Source organism: Vicia villosa, linkage group LG5, assembly GCF_029867415.1.
Source record: "Vicia villosa cultivar HV-30 ecotype Madison, WI linkage group LG5, Vvil1.0, whole genome shotgun sequence".
In the NCBI taxonomy this organism is placed as follows: Eukaryota; Viridiplantae; Streptophyta; class Magnoliopsida; order Fabales; family Fabaceae; genus Vicia; species Vicia villosa.
The window spans coordinates 136,789,195-136,809,670 of NC_081184.1; the positions used below are offsets into that span (position 1 = coordinate 136,789,195).

Consider the following 20,476-nt stretch of genomic DNA (forward strand, 5'->3'; position numbering starts at 1 on the left):
TTGTAAGCCTTTAAACCGCAGATAAGATATCACAGAAAACCATAGAAAACTACATTCGGACTTCAAAAGTGTGCGAGATTTGCTTCAACCAAAGGAGCTCAGAGGTCAATCAGATGTCTGTGCTTCTGTGTCTGCTTTTTAGACATGCAGATGATGAGAGAAGAGTCTAAAAAATGAAGAAACATGAAGTAGATTTGTAGGGTTTCGAAAAGGGAACATGATACATTGGCCTGGAGAACCTTTGAGGTATGATAACAGGTGGCGAATGACCCGCATGCGAGAAATCCAAGGCTCAGTAATTGAATTGGCTGAGACATCCATTGTAAAAAGTACATGAGAAGACAATCAACCTACTGTATAAAGAGCTCATGAAATTTCTCACCATCCACTTCATTGAATTGAGTTTCGGGTTCATATTGTAAGGATTGAGCCTTGGCAGAGATGAACTTGGCATCTGTCAAAAGCTGCAAAGTATACATGAGTTGACATTTGTGTATTCATTCAGGAGAATAGTTCAAATTGCCTAAGACTGTGTTTGAAACACCTTTTTACCCGTGTAAGATTGTCATTTAATTAGTCTTTATTGAAGTGGATTACCACAACATCATCTACACAGTCAAGAGAAAAACAATGTGACTTCCAATGCCTTTGGAGAAAAGGGAATGATCAACTGAACTTTGGGAAAAACAAAAGCCTTTCACAGTGATAGATAATTTTGAAAGACATTGGCGTGAAGCTTGGTGAAGGCCATACAATGATTTGTTGAATTTGCAAATTAATCCCTTGGTATGTTAAAATAAAGATGAAACCGTGATAATCCAGAAAATTAGGAAGTGTTTTATGGACAGAAGAGACCAAGCTCTCGAACGATGGTGTGGAAGTGTTCTTTGATATTTCCTTCTTAAGCAGTAGTCTGATTGTGAAATTGTTTGAATATTTCCCATGTAAACTTCTTTTGGCATATGAAGACTCCATTCTGACCATGCTTAATAATTCCTTTCAATTCCTAGAAGATGAATATGGGGGAGGGGACTTCTACGTCTCAAATGTTTTGAGCAATTTAGCTTTAAACACATTTCATCACTTTTTCTTTTAAAGGGAAAAATTAAGTAATATATTGATAAGCTACAACCCAAACACAAAACATGAACAGATATTATTAAGATGATTACAGCCACGGTACTCCTAAAAATAGATATCAGAACAAAAAAACAGACAATATCATATGGAAAGAGCTTATTCAGCTAGAATGCCTTAGTGTTTGTAGCTTTTTGGCAATTCTTTAATGTGCCATATTCTCTCTCTTGCTCATGCTATCATAGGTTGAGGCATCCCTGCTTGGCATGGGCGCATGAATCATCTTTCAAACAAGGATGATAAATCAAATCTAAGCTTGCTCTGTTGTGATTGAAGTTTAAGATTTTTAATAGAGAAAGGTTACCTCTCTAACATGACACTTGCATCCTCAATGTCATGGATAACCAATTTCAAATGTAGCAATTAAAATAATGCAATTGCAGGTAATTTTTGGAATCCCAAACAAACCAACAAATTGTCCACATTCATTAAGTAAAACTAGAGCATAGTCATACACAAACCACATCATTAAGTAAAACTAGAGCATAGTCATACACAAACCACATCACAAACAACAGTTTCCAGGGCCATTACAAACCCAATACATAAGTTCTGAAACATAAAAGCTAAAGACTGAAACATAAAAAGCTAAAATCCACCACGAAGGCGCAAAACAAGGTGAAGAGTAGACTCCTTCTGAATGTTGTAGTCAGCAAGGGTCCTTCCATCCTCCAATTGCTTCCCAGCAAAGATCAATCTCTGCTGATCTGGTGGGATTCCCTCCTTGTCCTGAATTTTTGCCTTCACATTATCGATTGTGTCTGAACTTTCTACCTCTAAGGTAATGGTTTTTCCGGTCAAAGTCTTTACAAAGATCTGCATACCTCCCCTCAGACGAAGGACAAGGTGAAGGGTGGACTCTTTCTGAATGTTGTAATCAGCCAAAGTTCGGCCATCTTCAAGTTGCTTTCCAGCAAAAATCAACCTTTGCTGGTCTGGAGGGATACCCTCCTTGTCCTGTATCTTGGCCTTCACATTGTCAATTGTGTCTGAGCTCTCTACCTCCAAAGTAATTGTCTTTCCGGTGAGGGTTTTGACAAAAATCTGCATACCACCACGAAGCCTCAAAACAAGATGGAGGGTTGATTCTTTCTGGATGTTGTAATCAGCCAAAGTTCTGCCATCTTCGAGCTGCTTTCCAGCAAAAATGAGCCTTTGCTGGTCTGGTGGAATGCCCTCCTTGTCCTGTATCTTGGCCTTCACATTGTCAATTGTGTCTGAGCTCTCTACCTCCAACGTAATTGTCTTTCCAGTCAGGGTCTTCACAAAAATCTGCATACCACCACGAAGTCTCAACACAAGATGGAGGGTGGATTCTTTCTGGATGTTGTAATCAGCCAAAGTTCTGCCATCTTCAAGCTGTTTGCCAGCAAAGATGAGCCTCTGTTGGTCTGGTGGAATGCCTTCTTTGTCCTGGATCTTGGCCTTGACATTGTCAATGGTGTCAGAGCTCTCCACCTCAAGGGTAATGGTCTTTCCTGTGAGGGTCTTGACAAAGATTTGCATACCACCACGGAGACGGAGCACCAAGTGGAGGGTAGATTCCTTCTGGATATTGTAATCTGCAAGAGTACGGCCATCCTCTAGTTGCTTGCCAGCAAAAATGAGCCTCTGCTGGTCTGGAGGGATTCCTTCCTTGTCTTGAATCTTTGCCTTAACATTGTCTATGGTATCCGAACTCTCAACTTCGAGAGTGATGGTCTTGCCAGTGAGGGTCTTAACGAAAATTTGCATCTATATTATCAGAAAGAAACAAATCAATCACAAATTCGTATTCAGATTATCTATAATGCTCACCACCACACAGAAGGACCACATATAACAAACAAAAGCTTCAAGCATAAAATCATCCAATATAACCACTTCTATTTACAGGAAGCATCTTACAAACTTCATCAATTTCCCCTAATAATTTGGGTGACAATCCTAAATTACACATATACAGAACAAAAAACTGAACTAGAGATTTGATACACATATAAATTAGTACCCCTGAACTAATCTAAATATTGAATGCTTTATAATCATACGATCCTGCTATGAGAAATTCAGTATACAAAACCTAAAAACAGATATGAACGTCTTCTTCCATTATAATTTTTTTAGAAATTTGCCAATTAATCAAGGAAAAAGTTTCGCAATGATAGAGCAAAATTACACAAACAATTAGATCAAAATCATAGCTAACATGTTCAACAATCAATGAAACAATAAAACAAAACCCTAATAACGAAATCTGATATACCAAATAAAAATCAAATTTGATTCAATAATTAATCAATCGAGAGAACACAAAACCCTAATAATCGAAATCTTTGTGAGAAAAAGATGAAGAGTAGAAGAAGGTACCTTGATTGAGTGTGCTAGGGGTTTCTTTTCTCTGAGAAGAATCAAAAGTTTATCTGAATATATGAGTAATGTGTTAATGGGCTTTCGAATTTATAGCCTAAAATTGTTTGAGATTGCGTGAAAGTAACGGCAGATCTGCCAATTACGCCGTGACACGTGGAAAAATTTGAGCTATTAATCATTTTGACACGGCAATGTTTGGTATCAGCGTCGTCTTCGGCAACGGATAAGATGATAACGCGTTCCCTTCCAAACACGTTTTCAGTCTGTTGGCTTATTTCGTTTTGTACCGCCTCTAGATAGTTCTTCGTTTCTTCTTACTTAGTTTTTCTTTTCAATGCATTTTTTAAAATTAATTTTGGCAATTCTTTTTTTAATATAAAAGAAGATTTTATTAATTGGGCTATGTCTATTTTGGCCTGGACTTGTATACAAAAGGTGGAGATTTTGTTCTGCCAACCCCAATTCTACCTGATAACCCCTTTATTTTTATATTGATCAAAATGTCCTTTTATCATTTACCTATCTAAAAAATTACCGTTGATAAAAAAAACTATTTTGGAGAAGTGGTAAATTTTGAAATATTTCATAGTTGTAATAAAAAATTCAGTACGAAAATTTAAAACTTTGTATTTTTTACCAAAATTAAAATTTTTTATGATTTTTATCGATTCTTTAAAGTTCGTATTTTCTGCAAAAATAAATAGTTTTTACCAAAAAGTTTGAAAATGGTGCATTTATACCGTGTTTTTTTAAGTCCTGTATTTTCTAAGAAAATAATTATTTTTGAAAAAATCGATAGCCAAATTTTTTAATCTTTTGAAAATTTTGGTATACCACGGGTTTTTAACCCAGTTTGAAAAATCTGGTAGTTCAATTCAGGATGTTTGCTTTGTGCGCTCTTGAGATGAACGGTTCTTCTATAGATTTTACACAGTTCTTCACAACTGACAATGTATGTTTTACTTACATTTTTGGGTATCTCTACAATTGATAACTCTTTCTTTATATGTTATAAATTATAGATATTTTCCTCCTAGATTGACGTGTTAGCACAAGCACAGTCCATTGGTAAATAGTAGTGTATTATTGTTATTAATGTTCCTTCTGAAATCGCAAATGGGATTAGAAGGAGGAAAGATAAATTGATTATGGGTTGTGAGAGATGGAGAAACTACAAGAAGAATAATTCCTCTCAAGGCACTTTTAGTTTGAAAGTTAAATGTTCATTTATGCTGAGATTTGTGTCAAGTGGTAGCGGTTGGAAGGCAATAGTTAGGTGTGGATTTCACAATCATGAACAAGCTATGGATTTAGATCGTCATGATATATTAGGCCGTTTAAAACATTATGAAAGACAGTTTGTGAATGAAATGACAAAATAGAGTATGACTCTCAAGTACATAATTGTTGTTTTGAAAGATAGAAATTTAGAAAACCTAACTAGTATTACGTAGGTGTACAAGGCAAGATCTACATACAAGATGAGAAATACATGCACTGGTTCAAAACATGGTCGAATCAAATGTTGCTGCTGATATCTTTTGGGCACATTTTAATCTAGTGAAGTTATTAAACTTGTTTCATTTGGTGTTACTTTTTATTGTACAAACAAAACAAACAGGTACTGTCTTCTCCCATAAATGTAACATTTCATTTACTTGATTTTAGGAAGCTATTGATTAAATTTCATATTATGTCAATTATTGACTATACATACATAACAAACAGGTATCATCTCCCACTACTTGAAATTGTTGGTGTTACGTTAGTGAAGTTGACGTTTGGTGTTATCATTGAATGAGACTGCTCATGTCTAGGCCAAGGTCTAACATGAAAATAAATAGGTCACTTATGCCTTAGTACGATGGGCAACCCAAGACATAGGCATCCCAAGAGGTAGATTCTCCTTAAGTTTGGCAATCCAAAAGATATATAATCCAATAAATAAGCATCTCATGCCTGGAGATTAGCATTATGACATGTATATGATCCATTATATAGGTAGCCTAAGAGTTATGATACATAGTAAACAAGTAGCCTAATAGATCAGAAATAGACCCAATAGATGGGCAGATTTGAACCAAGGCTCAATATGCAGAGAATCAGGTCATTCGTGCCTTAGAACGTTGGGACGTCCAACTGATATACATTTCCTAGAGATACAATTGATAAAGTTATACCGACCTTTATTCACAATTAGATAACAAAGACTTACAAGATTCTCTAACATTTTTCTTCTAAGATAGCTCTAGGAAACATATGGTTCTAGGTCATTGAAAAATGTTGGGATATCACTATAAAATCTTAAGGAAGGCCTCAAATCCAGGCACACATAATTATATCCATGAAACTTCACACTTAGGGTCTTTATTGACCTAAGTGTCTGAGTGTTTGCAAAGTATTCTTTCACTAGAGTCATGACGTGAACTAGTCCATATTCCACCATGGCCTACGATGTGTACTAGTCCCTATTCCACCATGGCCTACAATGAGATCTGATCCTTTAGCAACCAAGGCCTACAAGAGAAACTATTCCCCCTTCCACCTTCCACTAGGGCCTACGATGAAAAGTCTTATTAAACCTCATCTTCACCTTTCCATCAGACTGCCATCATTGTTGTTAACCTAAGTTATATATTAAAATATTGGCGTTGTATGTGGAAACGACCAATTGTTCTTATTTTTGTTCACATTCACAATGGATCGGAGTAGCCCACCAAGGACTAGGATCCATTCTAGATAGCTTCGGAAAAAGAAAAGTTGTAATCTTTTCCCTAAAATCGTGCCCGTAGTATAAACAACCCTCTTTAAGCTCTTGGCCTAAGGACAATATTGATGTTAGCTTCAACAAATCTAATAAATGCTTCCCTTCAAAGTTGAAATATCAGGGAAATAAGAAACTTAAATTTGCATTCAATTTACAATTATGTAGTTGTTTAAAGTAAACCTAAGAAAGTAACAACCAGGAGGAAGAGGAAGTCGAAAACCCCATAATGTTTACCCAAAATGAATAGAGGTCATGCAGAAAGTGTCTGAAGTAAAGGCCAAAGGTTGTGTATGAGAAATACAAAGATAAGGCCATAGGCTATGTAAGAAGAGTCTGAAGCCATTTTCAAAGGTCGTCTAAGAGGAGTATGATGTCAATTCCAGATACAGTGTAAGTTCCAAAAATCTCTTAAGTCCTATGAAAGTTCGAAAATATCTCTTTCCCTAAAAATAAAAATTGATAAATTGCACACACAAAATATTTGTCAAAGTTTTTGTGCCAACAGTTGCTCCCAAACATCACTCAACTTCTGATTCAATAACTATATTTTTAAGTCAAGTTTTATAATCATAATATATATTTTAATTTTTGATACATTGTTTGTTATATAGTAAAAAATGGGTTACAAACTCAAGGGTTTGCACTACCACCAATATCTAATAGAAATTAACTTGTCACCCCCACAATTATACCTGGCACCTCCCCCTCCCCCTCCAAATTTCACTATTTGACAAAATTTACAGGAGATTATCGAAAGTTTCAAATTCCAAGGGCGATACCGAAAATTTGGAGGCAATTACCGGAAATTTCAAGAAATAGTAAGATTTTTGGTTATTTTGAGAAATTTCCGGTAGAAATTCACTGAAGTTTCAGTTATTTCCGGTATTTCTTACTGGAAATTTTAAATTTTCCAATACTTTTTTTATGCAATTGTACCGAAAATATTTTCGGTAGTTCTTTTAAAAAAATATTTTTTTTTAAAAAAAATACTTGAAATTTAAAAACTTCTGGAAATTTAAAAATTTTAATAGTTCATTTTTTAACTAATTTTTTTGTCTTATTTATTTGTTTCAGTAAGGCATATGCTTCCCAACTACGGGCTAGAAGATATCCTCCGATCGGTTCTCACCAGAAACGAATGGCTAAGCAGGAGCAGTTTCGCGCACCCCGACACCGGAATGTTAGAGTTGCTACTATGGAGGAGACACTTGTACATGTGTTTGTGTCTGAGCAGGTACTTGTAGAGGAGTCAGTTGTGCGTGTACTCGATGTGGAGGAGGCAGTTGTGGAGGTACCATCTGCGGAGGAGCCAATTGTATAGGTACCCGTTATGGAGGAGCAGGTATCTGATGTGGAGGAGCAGTTACCCGCTGTGGAGGTGGTTGTTACGGAGGCTCATGCGGCGGTTAATGAGGTGTCTCCTGCTGATGCAGATGAAATGACATGTGCGTCTATAGAGCCATTAGTTCATCGTGATGAAGCTTTTCCAGGAGGACCTACTAACAGGTTCGTGCTCACAGGATATGCTGACTATGTCGTATTCCGTAAATGGCAGGGTAAGATATATATGTTATATTTTTATTGAAAATTATTCATTATGGCTCGATTGACTATCTGAAAATTTATTGATTATTTTTTTTAATTTTGTTTCTTACAAGAGCTTCTGACACTGCAGGTCGCATACCATGGCTCGAAGTTGAAGAACTTCCCAAAGGGGGAGTTTCCTAAGCAGGTCATGTGTATTGTTACTGACTTTAGCCTGATGTAGTTCGACGAGTGTTCACTTATCATGTTCGACGCATCCCTCATGTCAGCTTTTGTTGAGCGATGGCACCTTGAGACATCATCTTCATTTAGGGATATGACGATCACATTGGATGATGTCCCATCATTGTTTCATATTCCCATCGTTGGTACATTCTTCACTAGTCCTCATATTAACTAGGGGACGATGCTAGCACAAGTTGTAGAGGATATAGAGGTTGATAAGGGTGTCGTGCGTGAGGAGTTTGCCTTTAACGAGAATTACACCTTAAAATGTCTTAGCTGAGGGAGAGGTAAGATGAACTTGTGGCGGCAGAGAAGTATGAGGTTGCGGCTATGGCATACGTTTTACATTTAATGGCATGTACTCTCTTTGAGGACAAGTCAGTTGTTTATATAGATGTTTACTATCTTTGGCTATTTAGTAGCTTAGACATTCTAAATTGGGCTTGGGAAGTGGCGTTGTTAACTATGCTATACACGTCACTTTGAGTTGCTTCCCAGCCTAAGACCAGACAACTAGCTGGTTATTTGAGCCTATTGCATGTTTACCAAAACATTTCTTTATTGATTTTTACTTTTTTTATTTAAGTCTATTAGTTATTTGTTGGATGTCATAATAATCATTTTTTATTTGTTCGGTGTTGGATATACGAGCATTTTCCTCGCATCTGTGATAGGGGACTGCAATGTGTCCCAACGAGTGCTCCACTTACGAAGAGATGGAAGGGTAGGCAGACGGTTTGTGGTGATGTTATGGAGTACAAGAGGAGGCTTGATGCTTTGATAGTAGATGATGTCGTCTAGACACCATACTCTGCGGATCGTCCCTACCGCCCATTTGACGATGCAATATTGTATCCATGACATATGAGGTGGGAGAACCACATGGCTAGACACATTTCTGAGAGGTGTCTGCGACAGTTTGGTTTTGTCCAGGGAATCCCTCGTATAGTACCTGAGGCTCCAACTTGTGAGATTGACAGATGGTTTCAGAGCCACGTCATCTTTGCGCGTGAGATTATAGCTAGCACATTTTCGGTACAATATCCTTCACATTGCGAGGATGGTTATTTGGAGTGGTATCACAATATATCACACTCACACCTCATACCACCAACTGTAGGGACTTATGATGTTCCAAGGCCTTTTGGTGCTAGGGTTTCTGATGTTGAGGTACAAGCTGACGACGTGCCGCCACCACCACCTTCACCTCCCACGTGGGATCAGGATAGGCGCTTCCAATTGATTGTTGTTCTTGCAGATAACTTCACGGGTTTGGTAAACCTGGATGGTGCGGTTTTTACATGATTATCTAAGATATCCGACATTACCCGTGGGGGCCTATGTAGATGTATTATATTTTGCTTGTATTTGTTTTGTCTGTGGATATGTTATTTTGTGACACAAACTTCTTATGACCGTACTTATTTATTGCATGATATTTTGGGGATTACATGATTCAAAGATGAACACAGCATAAAATATTACAACAAACATAAATTAAAAAAATACTAAACATGAAAACCTAGGTACTACCAGATGATTCTAGATGTTTCAACATCTTCATTATGTCGTCGACGGATCTTGTCATCTACGCATCAAACTCGATTGGACCTTTAGTTATCCTATGGCGAAATTATTTCCACATGGTCTTGACATCTTCGTTGGTCTTCAACTCAATCAAGTTGTATTTCACCCTTTCATTACTATCAATCCAATTTTCACGAAACTCGATCTTCCCCACCCTTTTGTTATCAATATCATGCAGTAATTCATTCAACTTATTTGTCAAATTGGCGAGAAATGTGGCGCCATCTAGAAGCTTGAATTCAACCGGAGGGTTGTTTCTCTGAAAATACACTTCCGCCTTAATTAGAAATTGAGGAATAGTCATTTTTTTTAGATGTATTTTTCTATAAAATATGCCCCTATTTATACAAATGACGATTCATTCTAGACCACACAAATTTATCAGTCTAATAAGAACCCTCCAAATATGTTGGCAAAATCCTGATCATTGAAAAATTTCAAATGCTACACTACTGAAAATTTCAGTATACCACTAAATTTCTGGTACTCAGTGATAAATTTGAAATTTTCATTAAAATTTTATCAATAATGAAAATTTCAAATGCACTAGAAAATTTCGTTCGGAAAAATTATTCCCCCTTCACCAACGGCATTTCTGAATAATAAAAAATGAAGGTGGAATGTATAATATGGAGGTGGCAAGTAAAACTCTCAATATCTAAACATAATTTAAACCTTGTCCTCTAATGAATTTTTTTAATTGGATCTATCTATAGTTAATAGTTGGAAGAAACAAGCCATCAAATGTTATTCAAAACGCCTGCATAATATATACCAACCAACATTTCTGTTGGAGCAGTTCTTGATTACGCAAGGATTCACAAAATAAATAAATAAAATACAATGCTTTGATTGCGAATTCCACATAGTATTCTTTATTAGGTAGTTTTGCCAAATCAAAATCAGCACATAATATAAGATTCTAAAAAACCAATGAATTTGTCATATTCAGTTCAGTTTGAGCCAATATGACAATCACAAAATATACTTTCTTTTCTTTTAGATAAATAAATGATATGATATATACAACTATCTAAAAACAACATGAACAAATCAATTCTTACTCTCACTACATTATAGATTCTTCGGACAATATAGTCAACAATGAATATTTTGCCTTGATTGAGATTCTGCCACCTTCTACACATAGCTTTGCACCAGTGACAACCCAATATCCAGGTGGATCCTCTGGACCTCTTACCTTTTCCTGTGTGTCCACAAAGCTAAGCATTTTGGGGGCCCTTGTAGGCACAGGCGGACCGGCATTATAAATTGCTGAGTTTATGTCAACTTTAGTCGGTTTCTCAGGTGACTGCAACTCTTTGCTAAGCTTTGCACTCATCAATGCTGAGAAAAATCCTGACTTCCTAGATGAGGTTGAAGGTCCATCCCATTCTGATCTGCGAATTTTCGCTGTAGCTACTGTTGAGAATCCAAGCCTTAAGAAAAGAACTTTCTTCATTCCCATTAGCTTAACCTCAAGCCAAGCCTTTGTCACAATAGCTGTGGACTCGTCCATTGTTGAGCTATTGTATTGTACAGGTGCTGTGTAGACATGAGAAAACATGCTCCACTTTACTGGTTCGTAGTAGCCTCGGTCGTCAGGTTCGTCGATAGGAACATAACTGTTATCTTCTGAAATTTCAAGGACACCTGGAACCTCTGAAAGATGCTGGAGATGGATTGATAGGTGGTCATTTTTCTTTCCTTCTAAGTATAATCGAATACCTGTTACAGGCCGGTTTCCAGACTCAACCTGCTTATTGAAAAAAATATCTAATATGAGTTGTCTAGAGCTATTTAACCCTGATAAAACCTTTCATTTAAATAAAGTATGCAAATTTGGTAACATAATCTTATTGAAGGCGCGATCCAAAATTTTGTCCTTTTTCAAACAGTCATAAGCAATTAGAGCACAAGTAAAGTCGGGGCAGGCTTTTTTAAACTTCTTGAGACAATTAAAGAGTATTGGAACTTGGAAGAAGAAATTACCTTCACAGTATTAACATAAAGTTTGGGTCCCATGAGAGTGAACTGAAGCGATGGAGATGCATTTCTTTTATACTTATGATCGAATACAAGAGGCAGATCACCATACATTGGCGCCCATTGTCGTGGCAACTGAAACTCGAGAAATTGATGAAGTTCTTCTATTGGAGGTTTATCTGTTTGAAACAGAAAACTTTTAAGCAAATGTACCAACATAGAAAAAAACTCCACAAGAAAAATGATAATAACTCGGCAGAGGGAAACTTAAGTTGCAGGTATTTACTCACATCTAAGATACAAATTCACTGCGTGACTTAAAAATCCATTTCCTGGAACAGAATTCAGTAGGGAAGTAATAGGCACCAATGACATTGATATGACATTAGGAGATTGTGATATGGTTGAGAGCCACTGGTTATAAGGTTGACCTATATCAGTACCTCCTCTTCGAACCGATATGCTTACTATATCCTGAAAAAGACGTTCATATAATAAGTTCAAGTATTTATTAGATGCAAAATAGCTACTAGGTTCGCCTGATAAAGTAAACTTGTTAAAACATAACAAAAAAGGAAGAGAAAAATACTAACATCATTCTTGGAGTGACTTTTTACAACTGGCCTGCCAATAAGCAACGGAGGTTTGTGCCTGTTTTGTCCCCTAAGCTTCCCATGACCATCCTGCAAACAATCGAAGATATGTTTTCATAAGTTAAAACTTTTTAGATTTCCATTTCCATATTTTTATCTTCATGTTCTAGAACGACAGGCATATTTATTTATTTATACCTTAGGTTGTCCTGATATTGCCGCAGAATTGACATTAGAACTTTGATTTGAATCTGCGGAAAATCTCTCATCAGCTAATTGCTTAAGCATTTTCTGCAGTTCCGTCGGTTGAACATCTGAATTTTTTGACTGCTTGATATGAACCACATCCTTGCCTCCCATCTTTACCCCAACAACTACATGGGTGCCATAATTTTCAATGAACCTGAAGAGTCATGTTTAGTTTGAAACACTGTTAACTCAAGTCTAAGCAACATGTAGAAGAATCTTATTCCTACCAAAGTAGGAAAGAACTAAGGATTTTCAAACAAGAAAAAATGAAATAAACTCTAAGTTGAATCATACTGCGAGAAACTTGTAGTCAAAGTAAAAATAGTGTGTTCATAAAAATCAAAGTTAGTTATGCAATATTTCATTACGACTATTAACAAAAAGAGAACGAAGAACAACAGTACTAATACTTACTCAGCAAGCGCAGCCGGGTTCCACGAAGAAGGCACTTCTTTTTTCACCTTTTCAGAGAGCGAAATGTTGGTTCTATCTAATTCAACGGTATACAACGTTATGAACCACCCATCAAACGCAATGCTTTTAGTCGAAGCCGCATCCCTAGACCAACATTTTCTCATGTCAAGCATTTTATTGAATTGGCCGGTCGGAATCTTTCCCGACAAAGATAGTTGTCTGTTGAAATGCTCAGACATCTGCAATAGTCCAAATTCACCAAAATTCAGTCTCTCTCATTTCATCACATCCAATAACACATGTTCAGTCTTCAAAAGTCAAATGATTAAAACAAATTTCAGAAACATAAACTCAAACACAAACAAACATAACATAACCTATATAAGGCAATAATTGCAACTTCTACATCTGGTTTCACTAGTCAATTTTATTTCAATCAAACAGTTGAAAAAGAGAACAATCTTATATAATCACAAGAAATTAAATCAAAATTATTGCAATCAAGAAAGGTTGTGATTGCGATGATGATCTACCTGATTGAAAGTAAGAACATCAGAACGAAATCTCGTGCAATCACCTTTATCAGACTTAATAGATAAAGGAACATTCGGTACAACAACACCAGAAGGAAACACAAGGTCTCTTGTATGTGAACTACTATTCGGAATTTGGATCAACCTCTTTGACTTGCAAGCGGAGAATTTGATATCGTTGCATAGATCATATCCTTGACCAATAACACTGACAGCTTTCTCAGCTGCTAATTGAGGATCTAACCCTGCATTTCCATAGCTATAGCTATTAGTTTTAACATTGAAACCCATAGGTTTAGGTTTAATTTTCTACACAGAGAATGGATGATAATAACAAGAAGAAGAAGAACGAGTGTTGAAGTGGTTTATATGTTATCATGTTTGAAAGGGTCATATTCTACGCGGGTTATTTTTTAACTTGTTATTGTTGTTTTTTTTTGGGTTGAATGAAGGGGGTGAAGAAGTAAAAAGGACGGTTAAATTTTGTATATATATATATTCAAAGAAAGATTAATTGGACCTTTGAATTTTTATTTTTTTTTTGAAAAGGCAAATTACCTTGAATTGGAGATGGTGACAAACAAGTTGACAAGTGAGTGGGAACGAGGAAGGAGAGAGAGAGTGAAGAATAAGGCGGCTTTGCGTGTTTGTAATATCGTCCACGTGGCAATATGGCGTGGTAATTTGGCCACTTTTTTCAAGTGGATGGAACTATGGAAGAACTGGTCATATATCCTTTGCGGTTCCAGTGTCATGCTAACCAATTAAGGAAATTCTTTGCATGGAACACATAATATAGTATTGATTATGTAAATTGTTGATTTGGATTAGAAATAGTTTATTTCAATACAATGTGTTTCCATCTTAGTGTTTATGTTTAGGTGTACAATTTTTTTTTTAATGTTTATATTAAATATAAGATATAGTTCGCAAGGCCGGATACTAAGATTTTCTAAGAGAAAAAAAAATGGTTTAGATTGTATTATTCTTTCCGATTTAATATTAGGAGTTTATAATAGAGTGTGGTCTATTATTCACCATAATATAATCATCGTAAGCATGATATAGTTTAGCATGCATATAAGTCATGCACATGTAGAGTCTTTATCATGTGTATGGAGTATGATCAAACATGGATGAGAGACTATATATAGAAGCTTTATCATTGTAAATAATTAACTTCAATTAAACAAAGTAAAATGAAGTTCACAAAATGTTTCTTCATTATGGTATCATTTTCCTCGTCGATTCCTTTCGCTCTCTAATAACTCTAACCACTTTAATCGAATTCAGTTACACTCCACTCGTGTAACTACTTCTTCCTCTTTGAGCAATCATGATTGAACTCATAGAACTATTACAAGTTATGTTGTCGAAAACAATGGCGACGCAATTTCAAAACCTTGCATTCACTGCATCAGATTCTTCATATGCACATCACTTCGGTCCAAAACTTTCAATCAAACTACAAGAAAACAACTACTTGTTGTGGAATTAACAACTTTAGGGTGTCATACTTGCCAAGGGAGTGCATAAAGTAGGGTTAATCCTCGCATTCCTCAAAAGTTCAAAATAGTGGAAGATCAAGCTAAAGACAAGGTTTCCGATGAATATGAAACATGGATTGTGCAGGATCAGGCGATCTTATCTGGCTTTTATCCACCATTTCAAAGTCAATGTTATCGCGAGTACTTTGCTGCAAACACGTGTTTGAAGTATGAGACGAGATCCACAAGGACTTCAATACTTACATGGAGGCTTGTGTGAGGAAACTTCGAGTAGAACTAAAATCAGTAAAAAAAGATAACAACTCAATCACTGAATATGATCTTCGTGTTAAAGTAATTGCAAATTCGTTATTAGCTGTTGGCGATGCTATTTCAGAACAAGATCAAATAGATTCTAGACTCGATGGATTACATGAAGAATATAATTCATTTGAGATGCAAATGTATGGCTCAATGGAATCTTTTTCTCTCTATGATGTTGAGGCGCTTCTCTATGTTAAAAAAGCACGACTGGACAAGTTTTAGCAAGAATTGGCTGTAGCAACTGTGTTAGTAAATGTGACTCACGCAAATCATTAAACAGGTAGTATGTATGATCAGAACACAAACTCTCGTGGCAAAGGACGTATGTTTCGTGGAAGGGGTGTGGTAGAGGACACATCATGCTTGGTACTCGACCTACTTGTCAATTGTGTGATAAATAGGGGCTTGTTGTAATGGATTGTTGGCATACAATCGATGAAAACTTTACCTCTGCACCTGCTCAGGTGAAAGATCTTGAACTCTTTGCTAAATCCACTAATAAATAAGTTGATGTGACAACATACCCTTAAGCCTCGGACTTGATGGCTCATGCTCATGAATACTCATTGCCTAAGGACCTTGAAAGCCAAGCTTGGTTTGCTGACTCAGGTGTTTCACATCATCTTATCCCTAACCTTTGTTTCTTGCAATCTAAGAAAACATATAATGATTCTAAGTCATGTCAATGTAGTTAATGGTCAATCTTTAACTATTCAATGTATAGGCTTGCTAGTGTAAATGCACCTTCTTGTCCTTCAATTTTTATGTCTCTCGATGATATCCTACTTATGCCTTATGTTACACAAAACTTGTTATCAGTTTCCAAATTCTCTAAAGACAACAAAGTTGTGTTTGAGTTTTGTGCTAACAAGTGCTTTATGAAATCTCAGGTTTCTAAAGTCATTCTACTTGAAGGCTTTCTTGATTCATGTGAATTGTACTGCTTTCCACAATTAGTTATGGAGCCTTTAAGGAATCATTCACAATATCAGGTTTGTTGTGAATTCAATGCCAAGAACAAAGTATAAAACAAGGAAGAATAAAGGACAAGGAAGAAGAGGAACACAAGAATTGGTTATAACTGCTATTCTTTCACTTTCTCTTAAAACAAGATTACAAGTTTACAAGAATAACAAATAACCTCTCTCACCCTAAATTAGGATTTGCAGCTTAGCAATGATGAGAGACTAGTATGCTATTTATAATAAAACCTAACATACTAACTAATGGGCTTTTTCAGCAAGGCCCATTACACAAGCCAACTTAATAAACAAGCTAACTTAACAAATTAGGGTTTAAACACTAAAACCTAATTTAACATGCTAACAACCCTAGCATCTTCGACATCTGCATGCTAGACCCATCTTCGACTACAGCATGCACACTTCGACACCAGCATGTGAACAATCCTTCGACTTCATGCTTAACTCTGTCGAACTGTCGAACCAAGAAGCTACCCTTCGACAATACTAGAGTTCGATCCAATATCTCACAAATCTCCACCTTGGACCTAACTCTACAACGTCAAGGAACAAACTAGCTTTCTTCATGCAGCTTTATCAACTGCATACAGTGGAAAAACTTGCAACACAGCAATGTCTTGGTGATCATATGAGCAGCATTGTCTTCAGTCGAAACCTTCAGCACTTGGACTTCTCCACGCTCGATTACTCCTCTGACGAAATGCAGCCTCATATCAATGTGCTTAGTTCGCTCATGATAGGCTGAATTCTTCGACAGGTGTATTGCACTTTGACTATCACATTTAACAGTGATACCTCGACCTTGAAGTTTCAGCTCCTTCGCAAAACCTTCAAACCACAATGCTTCTTTCACAGCTTCAGTGAGAGCAATATATTCTGTAACGCCCGTATAATTTTAATATTAATTTAATTTTATTATTGAATTAATAATTAGAATTATTAAAGAAATTGTGGAAATAATGAATAAATGAAGTTTTTGGCTTTTGGGCCATATGTGGAAATAGAAGAAGAAGGGGGGGTGATTCTCTAAAACCTTTTTCTAATTTTATTATTTCATAAACATTGGAATTGGGAAAAAGAAAGAGCGTGAAAGAAAGAGGTCTGAAGAACGAAGAACGCGAAGGAGAACGATAGAGGGAGAGACCAAGAATCCAGAATTATCTGAGGTAAGGGGGGACTTGTCTTGATTATCATCTATTATCGGGTTAGGGGTTAGTAATGCTGAATAGATGTAGAATTCGGATCAATTGAGTCATATGATAGGTTTAGGGATTGTGTCAATCGTATGATATTTGACCCCTGTGTTTGAATCTATGATGTATGTGTTGTTATAATCTCAATTGATGTGTATTTGGTGCATTACGAGACGTAATTCGTGTTGTTTGTGCATTCTAATTTTCCATGTTCGCACTGGTATGTGTTGGGGTGTTTTGGGATACATGGAATGCTGTCTTTTCTGCAGATTGGGGTTTTAGAATCGCGGTTCGCGCCGCGTACATAGGGGAGGCGCCGCGAACCTGAAGGCATATGGTAAGGAAGTCTTGTTGCGTTCAGTACGCGCCGCGAACAGGTGACCGCGCCGCGAAGGCGTTGTTCCAAATCGTTCCGCGCCGCGAACATGTGTACGCGCCGCGAAGGCGTTGTTTCGATTCGTTCCGCGCCGCGAATGTGTGATGGCGCCGCGTGCTGTTGATGTTTTGTGATTTTTTTAAGAAAGTTCAAAGAGGCATAACTTTCTAACCGTTGGTTCATTTGATGCGCCGTTTTGGGCTAAATGAACCTTATTAATCGATCTATGTGATGATGATTTGACTAGTTTTAGAATGATGATAACATATGTTGCTATTTCTTGATGATGATGATGATTGTAGCAATATGTGCATGTTTTCGACATGATGATGATAGAATTGTGGTTGAATGATGTTGATATATATGAACATACTTGAATGATGATGATGATTATTGAGGATGATGGTGATAATGATATAAGTATGTTATATATGTTGCATTCATTCATGTGCATTGTTGATACTGTATCCATAAGGGATGTGTTGGATCAGTGAAGGGCATGATTCCCATTGTGTGGAATCTGTGCTGGCAGGGCCGTATCTGGATGATGATAGATCGGTCATGGGTTATACCCATTGGATGACGTTGGTACCACATGCATAGTGTCAGTTCATTCATATGCATGATTTATGACATGATTGGAGGTATTCCGGTGAGGTAAATGCTGATAATGCGTTGATTGTTATTTGTTTTGTTTTGTTTGTCTGTTTATGAAACAATTGGGTGAATGATGCAACTGTGACGTGTTATTGCTCATAACCTTATAACATTTGTTAATTATGATGAGACTCACCCTTACATGTTGTCATTTTCAGACTGAAGATAGCGGCTGTTCGACTCGGTGAGGATTAGCTCATGAGTCAGTGTTTTTAGTTAGCGTCAGGTGTCATGCTCTGGTAGTTGTAACACTGGGAACGTTTGTTTGTGGTTTTGAATGTAACTCTATATTTATCTGTTTTGATTGAAGTCTGAAACATTTAGTAATAATGTAGACTTGATGTGGTATTTTCCGCTGCGTAGAACATGGTTTGGATAATGAGTTATGATTTTCAGGTGTTCGAATGATGCATGACTTATGTGACGTGTATATTTGTTATTTATGAATTGTGATACCTCTCTACATGTTACTCTGATTTAATATTATGTTTAATTGCCGCGGGTTATTTAGAGGGGTGTTACAATAGTGGTATCAGAGCATAGTCGGTCGTTGTGACCAGAGTCTTAGTGTCAGTGTCAGTTTTCCTGTGTATACGACTAATACGAGTTATTGTCGATACTTGTTCTGACTGGATTGTTGTATTTAAGCAGAACAAATGGCTGGAAGAGGAGGAAGAAACGATGATGCTCTTGCTGAGGCTCTGGGCATGATTGCTGGTGTGCTTGGAGGAGGGACTGTAGGAACAGGGATTGGTGCTGATAGGCAACTGGGGAATTTTCAGAGGAACAATCCTCCATTGTTCAAAGGCACGCACGATCCTGAGGGTGCTCAGAAATGGCTCAAAGAGATCGAGAGGATTTTCCGAGTCATAGATTGTGCTGAGAATCTCAAGGTGAGGTTTGGTACCCACATGTTGTCTGAGGAGGCTGATGACTGGTGGTTGACAACAAAAGCTGAACTGGATGCCGGCGGTACAGCGGTTACTTGGGCTATATTCAAAAGGGAGTTTCTGAGGAGGTATTTTCCTGAGGATGTCAGGGGCAGAAAAGAAGTGGAATTTTTGGAGTTGGTTCAAGGTAACATGACTGTACCAGAGTATGCTGCCAAGTTTGTGGAACTGGCAAAGTACTATGTGCACTACAACAACGACGAAGCCAGTGAATTCTCGAAATGTGTCAAGTTTGAGAATGGCCTTCGGGATGAGATCAAGCAGGGTATCAGGTACCAGAGGATCCGGAGATTTGTTGATCTGGTGGATTGTAGCAGGATTTTTGAGGAAGATAGCGTCAAGCTGAAGTCATCTCACTCTCGCGAGTTGGTTGACAGAAAGGGGAAGAAGCCTATGGACAGAGGTAAACCATATGGTAGAGGTAAACCTGTTGATTGGAAGAAACCCAGTGGGGGAGATTCCAGTGCTCGTATCAGATGCTACAATTGTGGTGAGATGGGACATCGTAGGAATGAGTGTAAGCTGAACCAGAAGAAGTGCTTCAAGTGTGAGGAAGTGGGTCATGTCGCGGCTGATTGTAGGAAGAGGGTGGTGACTTGTTACAACTGTGGTGAAGAGGGTCACATTAGTCCTAATTGTCCTAAGCCAAAGAAGAACCAATCGGGAGGAAAAGTTTTTGCCTTGACCGGGTCAGAGACTACTCCAGAGGACAGATTGATTAAAGGTACGTGTTTCATTCATGGCACACCTTTAGTTGCGATTATTGATACTGGAGCAACTCATTCTTTTATTTCTTTGGACTGTGCTACGAGGTTAAATCTTGAGATATCTGACATCAATGGAAGTATGATTATTGACACTCCTGCGTCGGGTTCAGTAACTACTTCATCTGCATGCTTGAATTGTCCGATTGATATTTTTGGTAGAGAATTCGGAATGGACTTAGTGTGCCTTCCGTTGAAAGAACTTGATGTAATCCTGGGAATGAACTGGTTGGAGTTCAACCGTGTTCATATCAACTGTTTTGAGAAGACGGTAACTTTTCCTGAAGAGAGTTGTGCTGATAATCTGGAAATGACAGCTAGGCAGGTGAATGAAGCTATCGGAGATGGTGCAAC

At 37.2% G+C, this 20,476-nt stretch overlaps 2 protein-coding genes across 2 annotated transcripts; both read right to left on the bottom strand.

The window, feature by feature from the left end:
• Positions 1-1,542: 1,542 nt before the first annotated feature.
• LOC131602666 (polyubiquitin) lies at positions 1,543-3,644 on the bottom strand. Its single transcript, XM_058874835.1, has 2 exons — positions 3,487-3,644; positions 1,543-2,871 (listed from the first exon to the last, which is right to left on the bottom strand). Exon 2 carries the CDS (start codon positions 2,869-2,871, stop codon positions 1,726-1,728), a length of 1,146 nt encoding a protein of 381 aa, XP_058730818.1. The 5' UTR covers positions 3,487-3,644; the 3' UTR covers positions 1,543-1,725.
• A 6,938-nt stretch (positions 3,645-10,582) lies between these two features.
• LOC131607467 (MACPF domain-containing protein NSL1) lies at positions 10,583-13,803 on the bottom strand. The gene is made up of 7 exons (XM_058879469.1): positions 13,389-13,803; positions 12,856-13,094; positions 12,391-12,595; positions 12,193-12,282; positions 11,890-12,073; positions 11,606-11,778; positions 10,583-11,369 (listed from the first exon to the last, which is right to left on the bottom strand). Exons 1-7 carry the CDS (start codon positions 13,677-13,679, stop codon positions 10,683-10,685), a joined length of 1,869 nt encoding a protein of 622 aa, XP_058735452.1. The 5' UTR covers positions 13,680-13,803; the 3' UTR covers positions 10,583-10,682.
• Between the last annotated feature and the right edge of the window lie 6,673 nt (positions 13,804-20,476).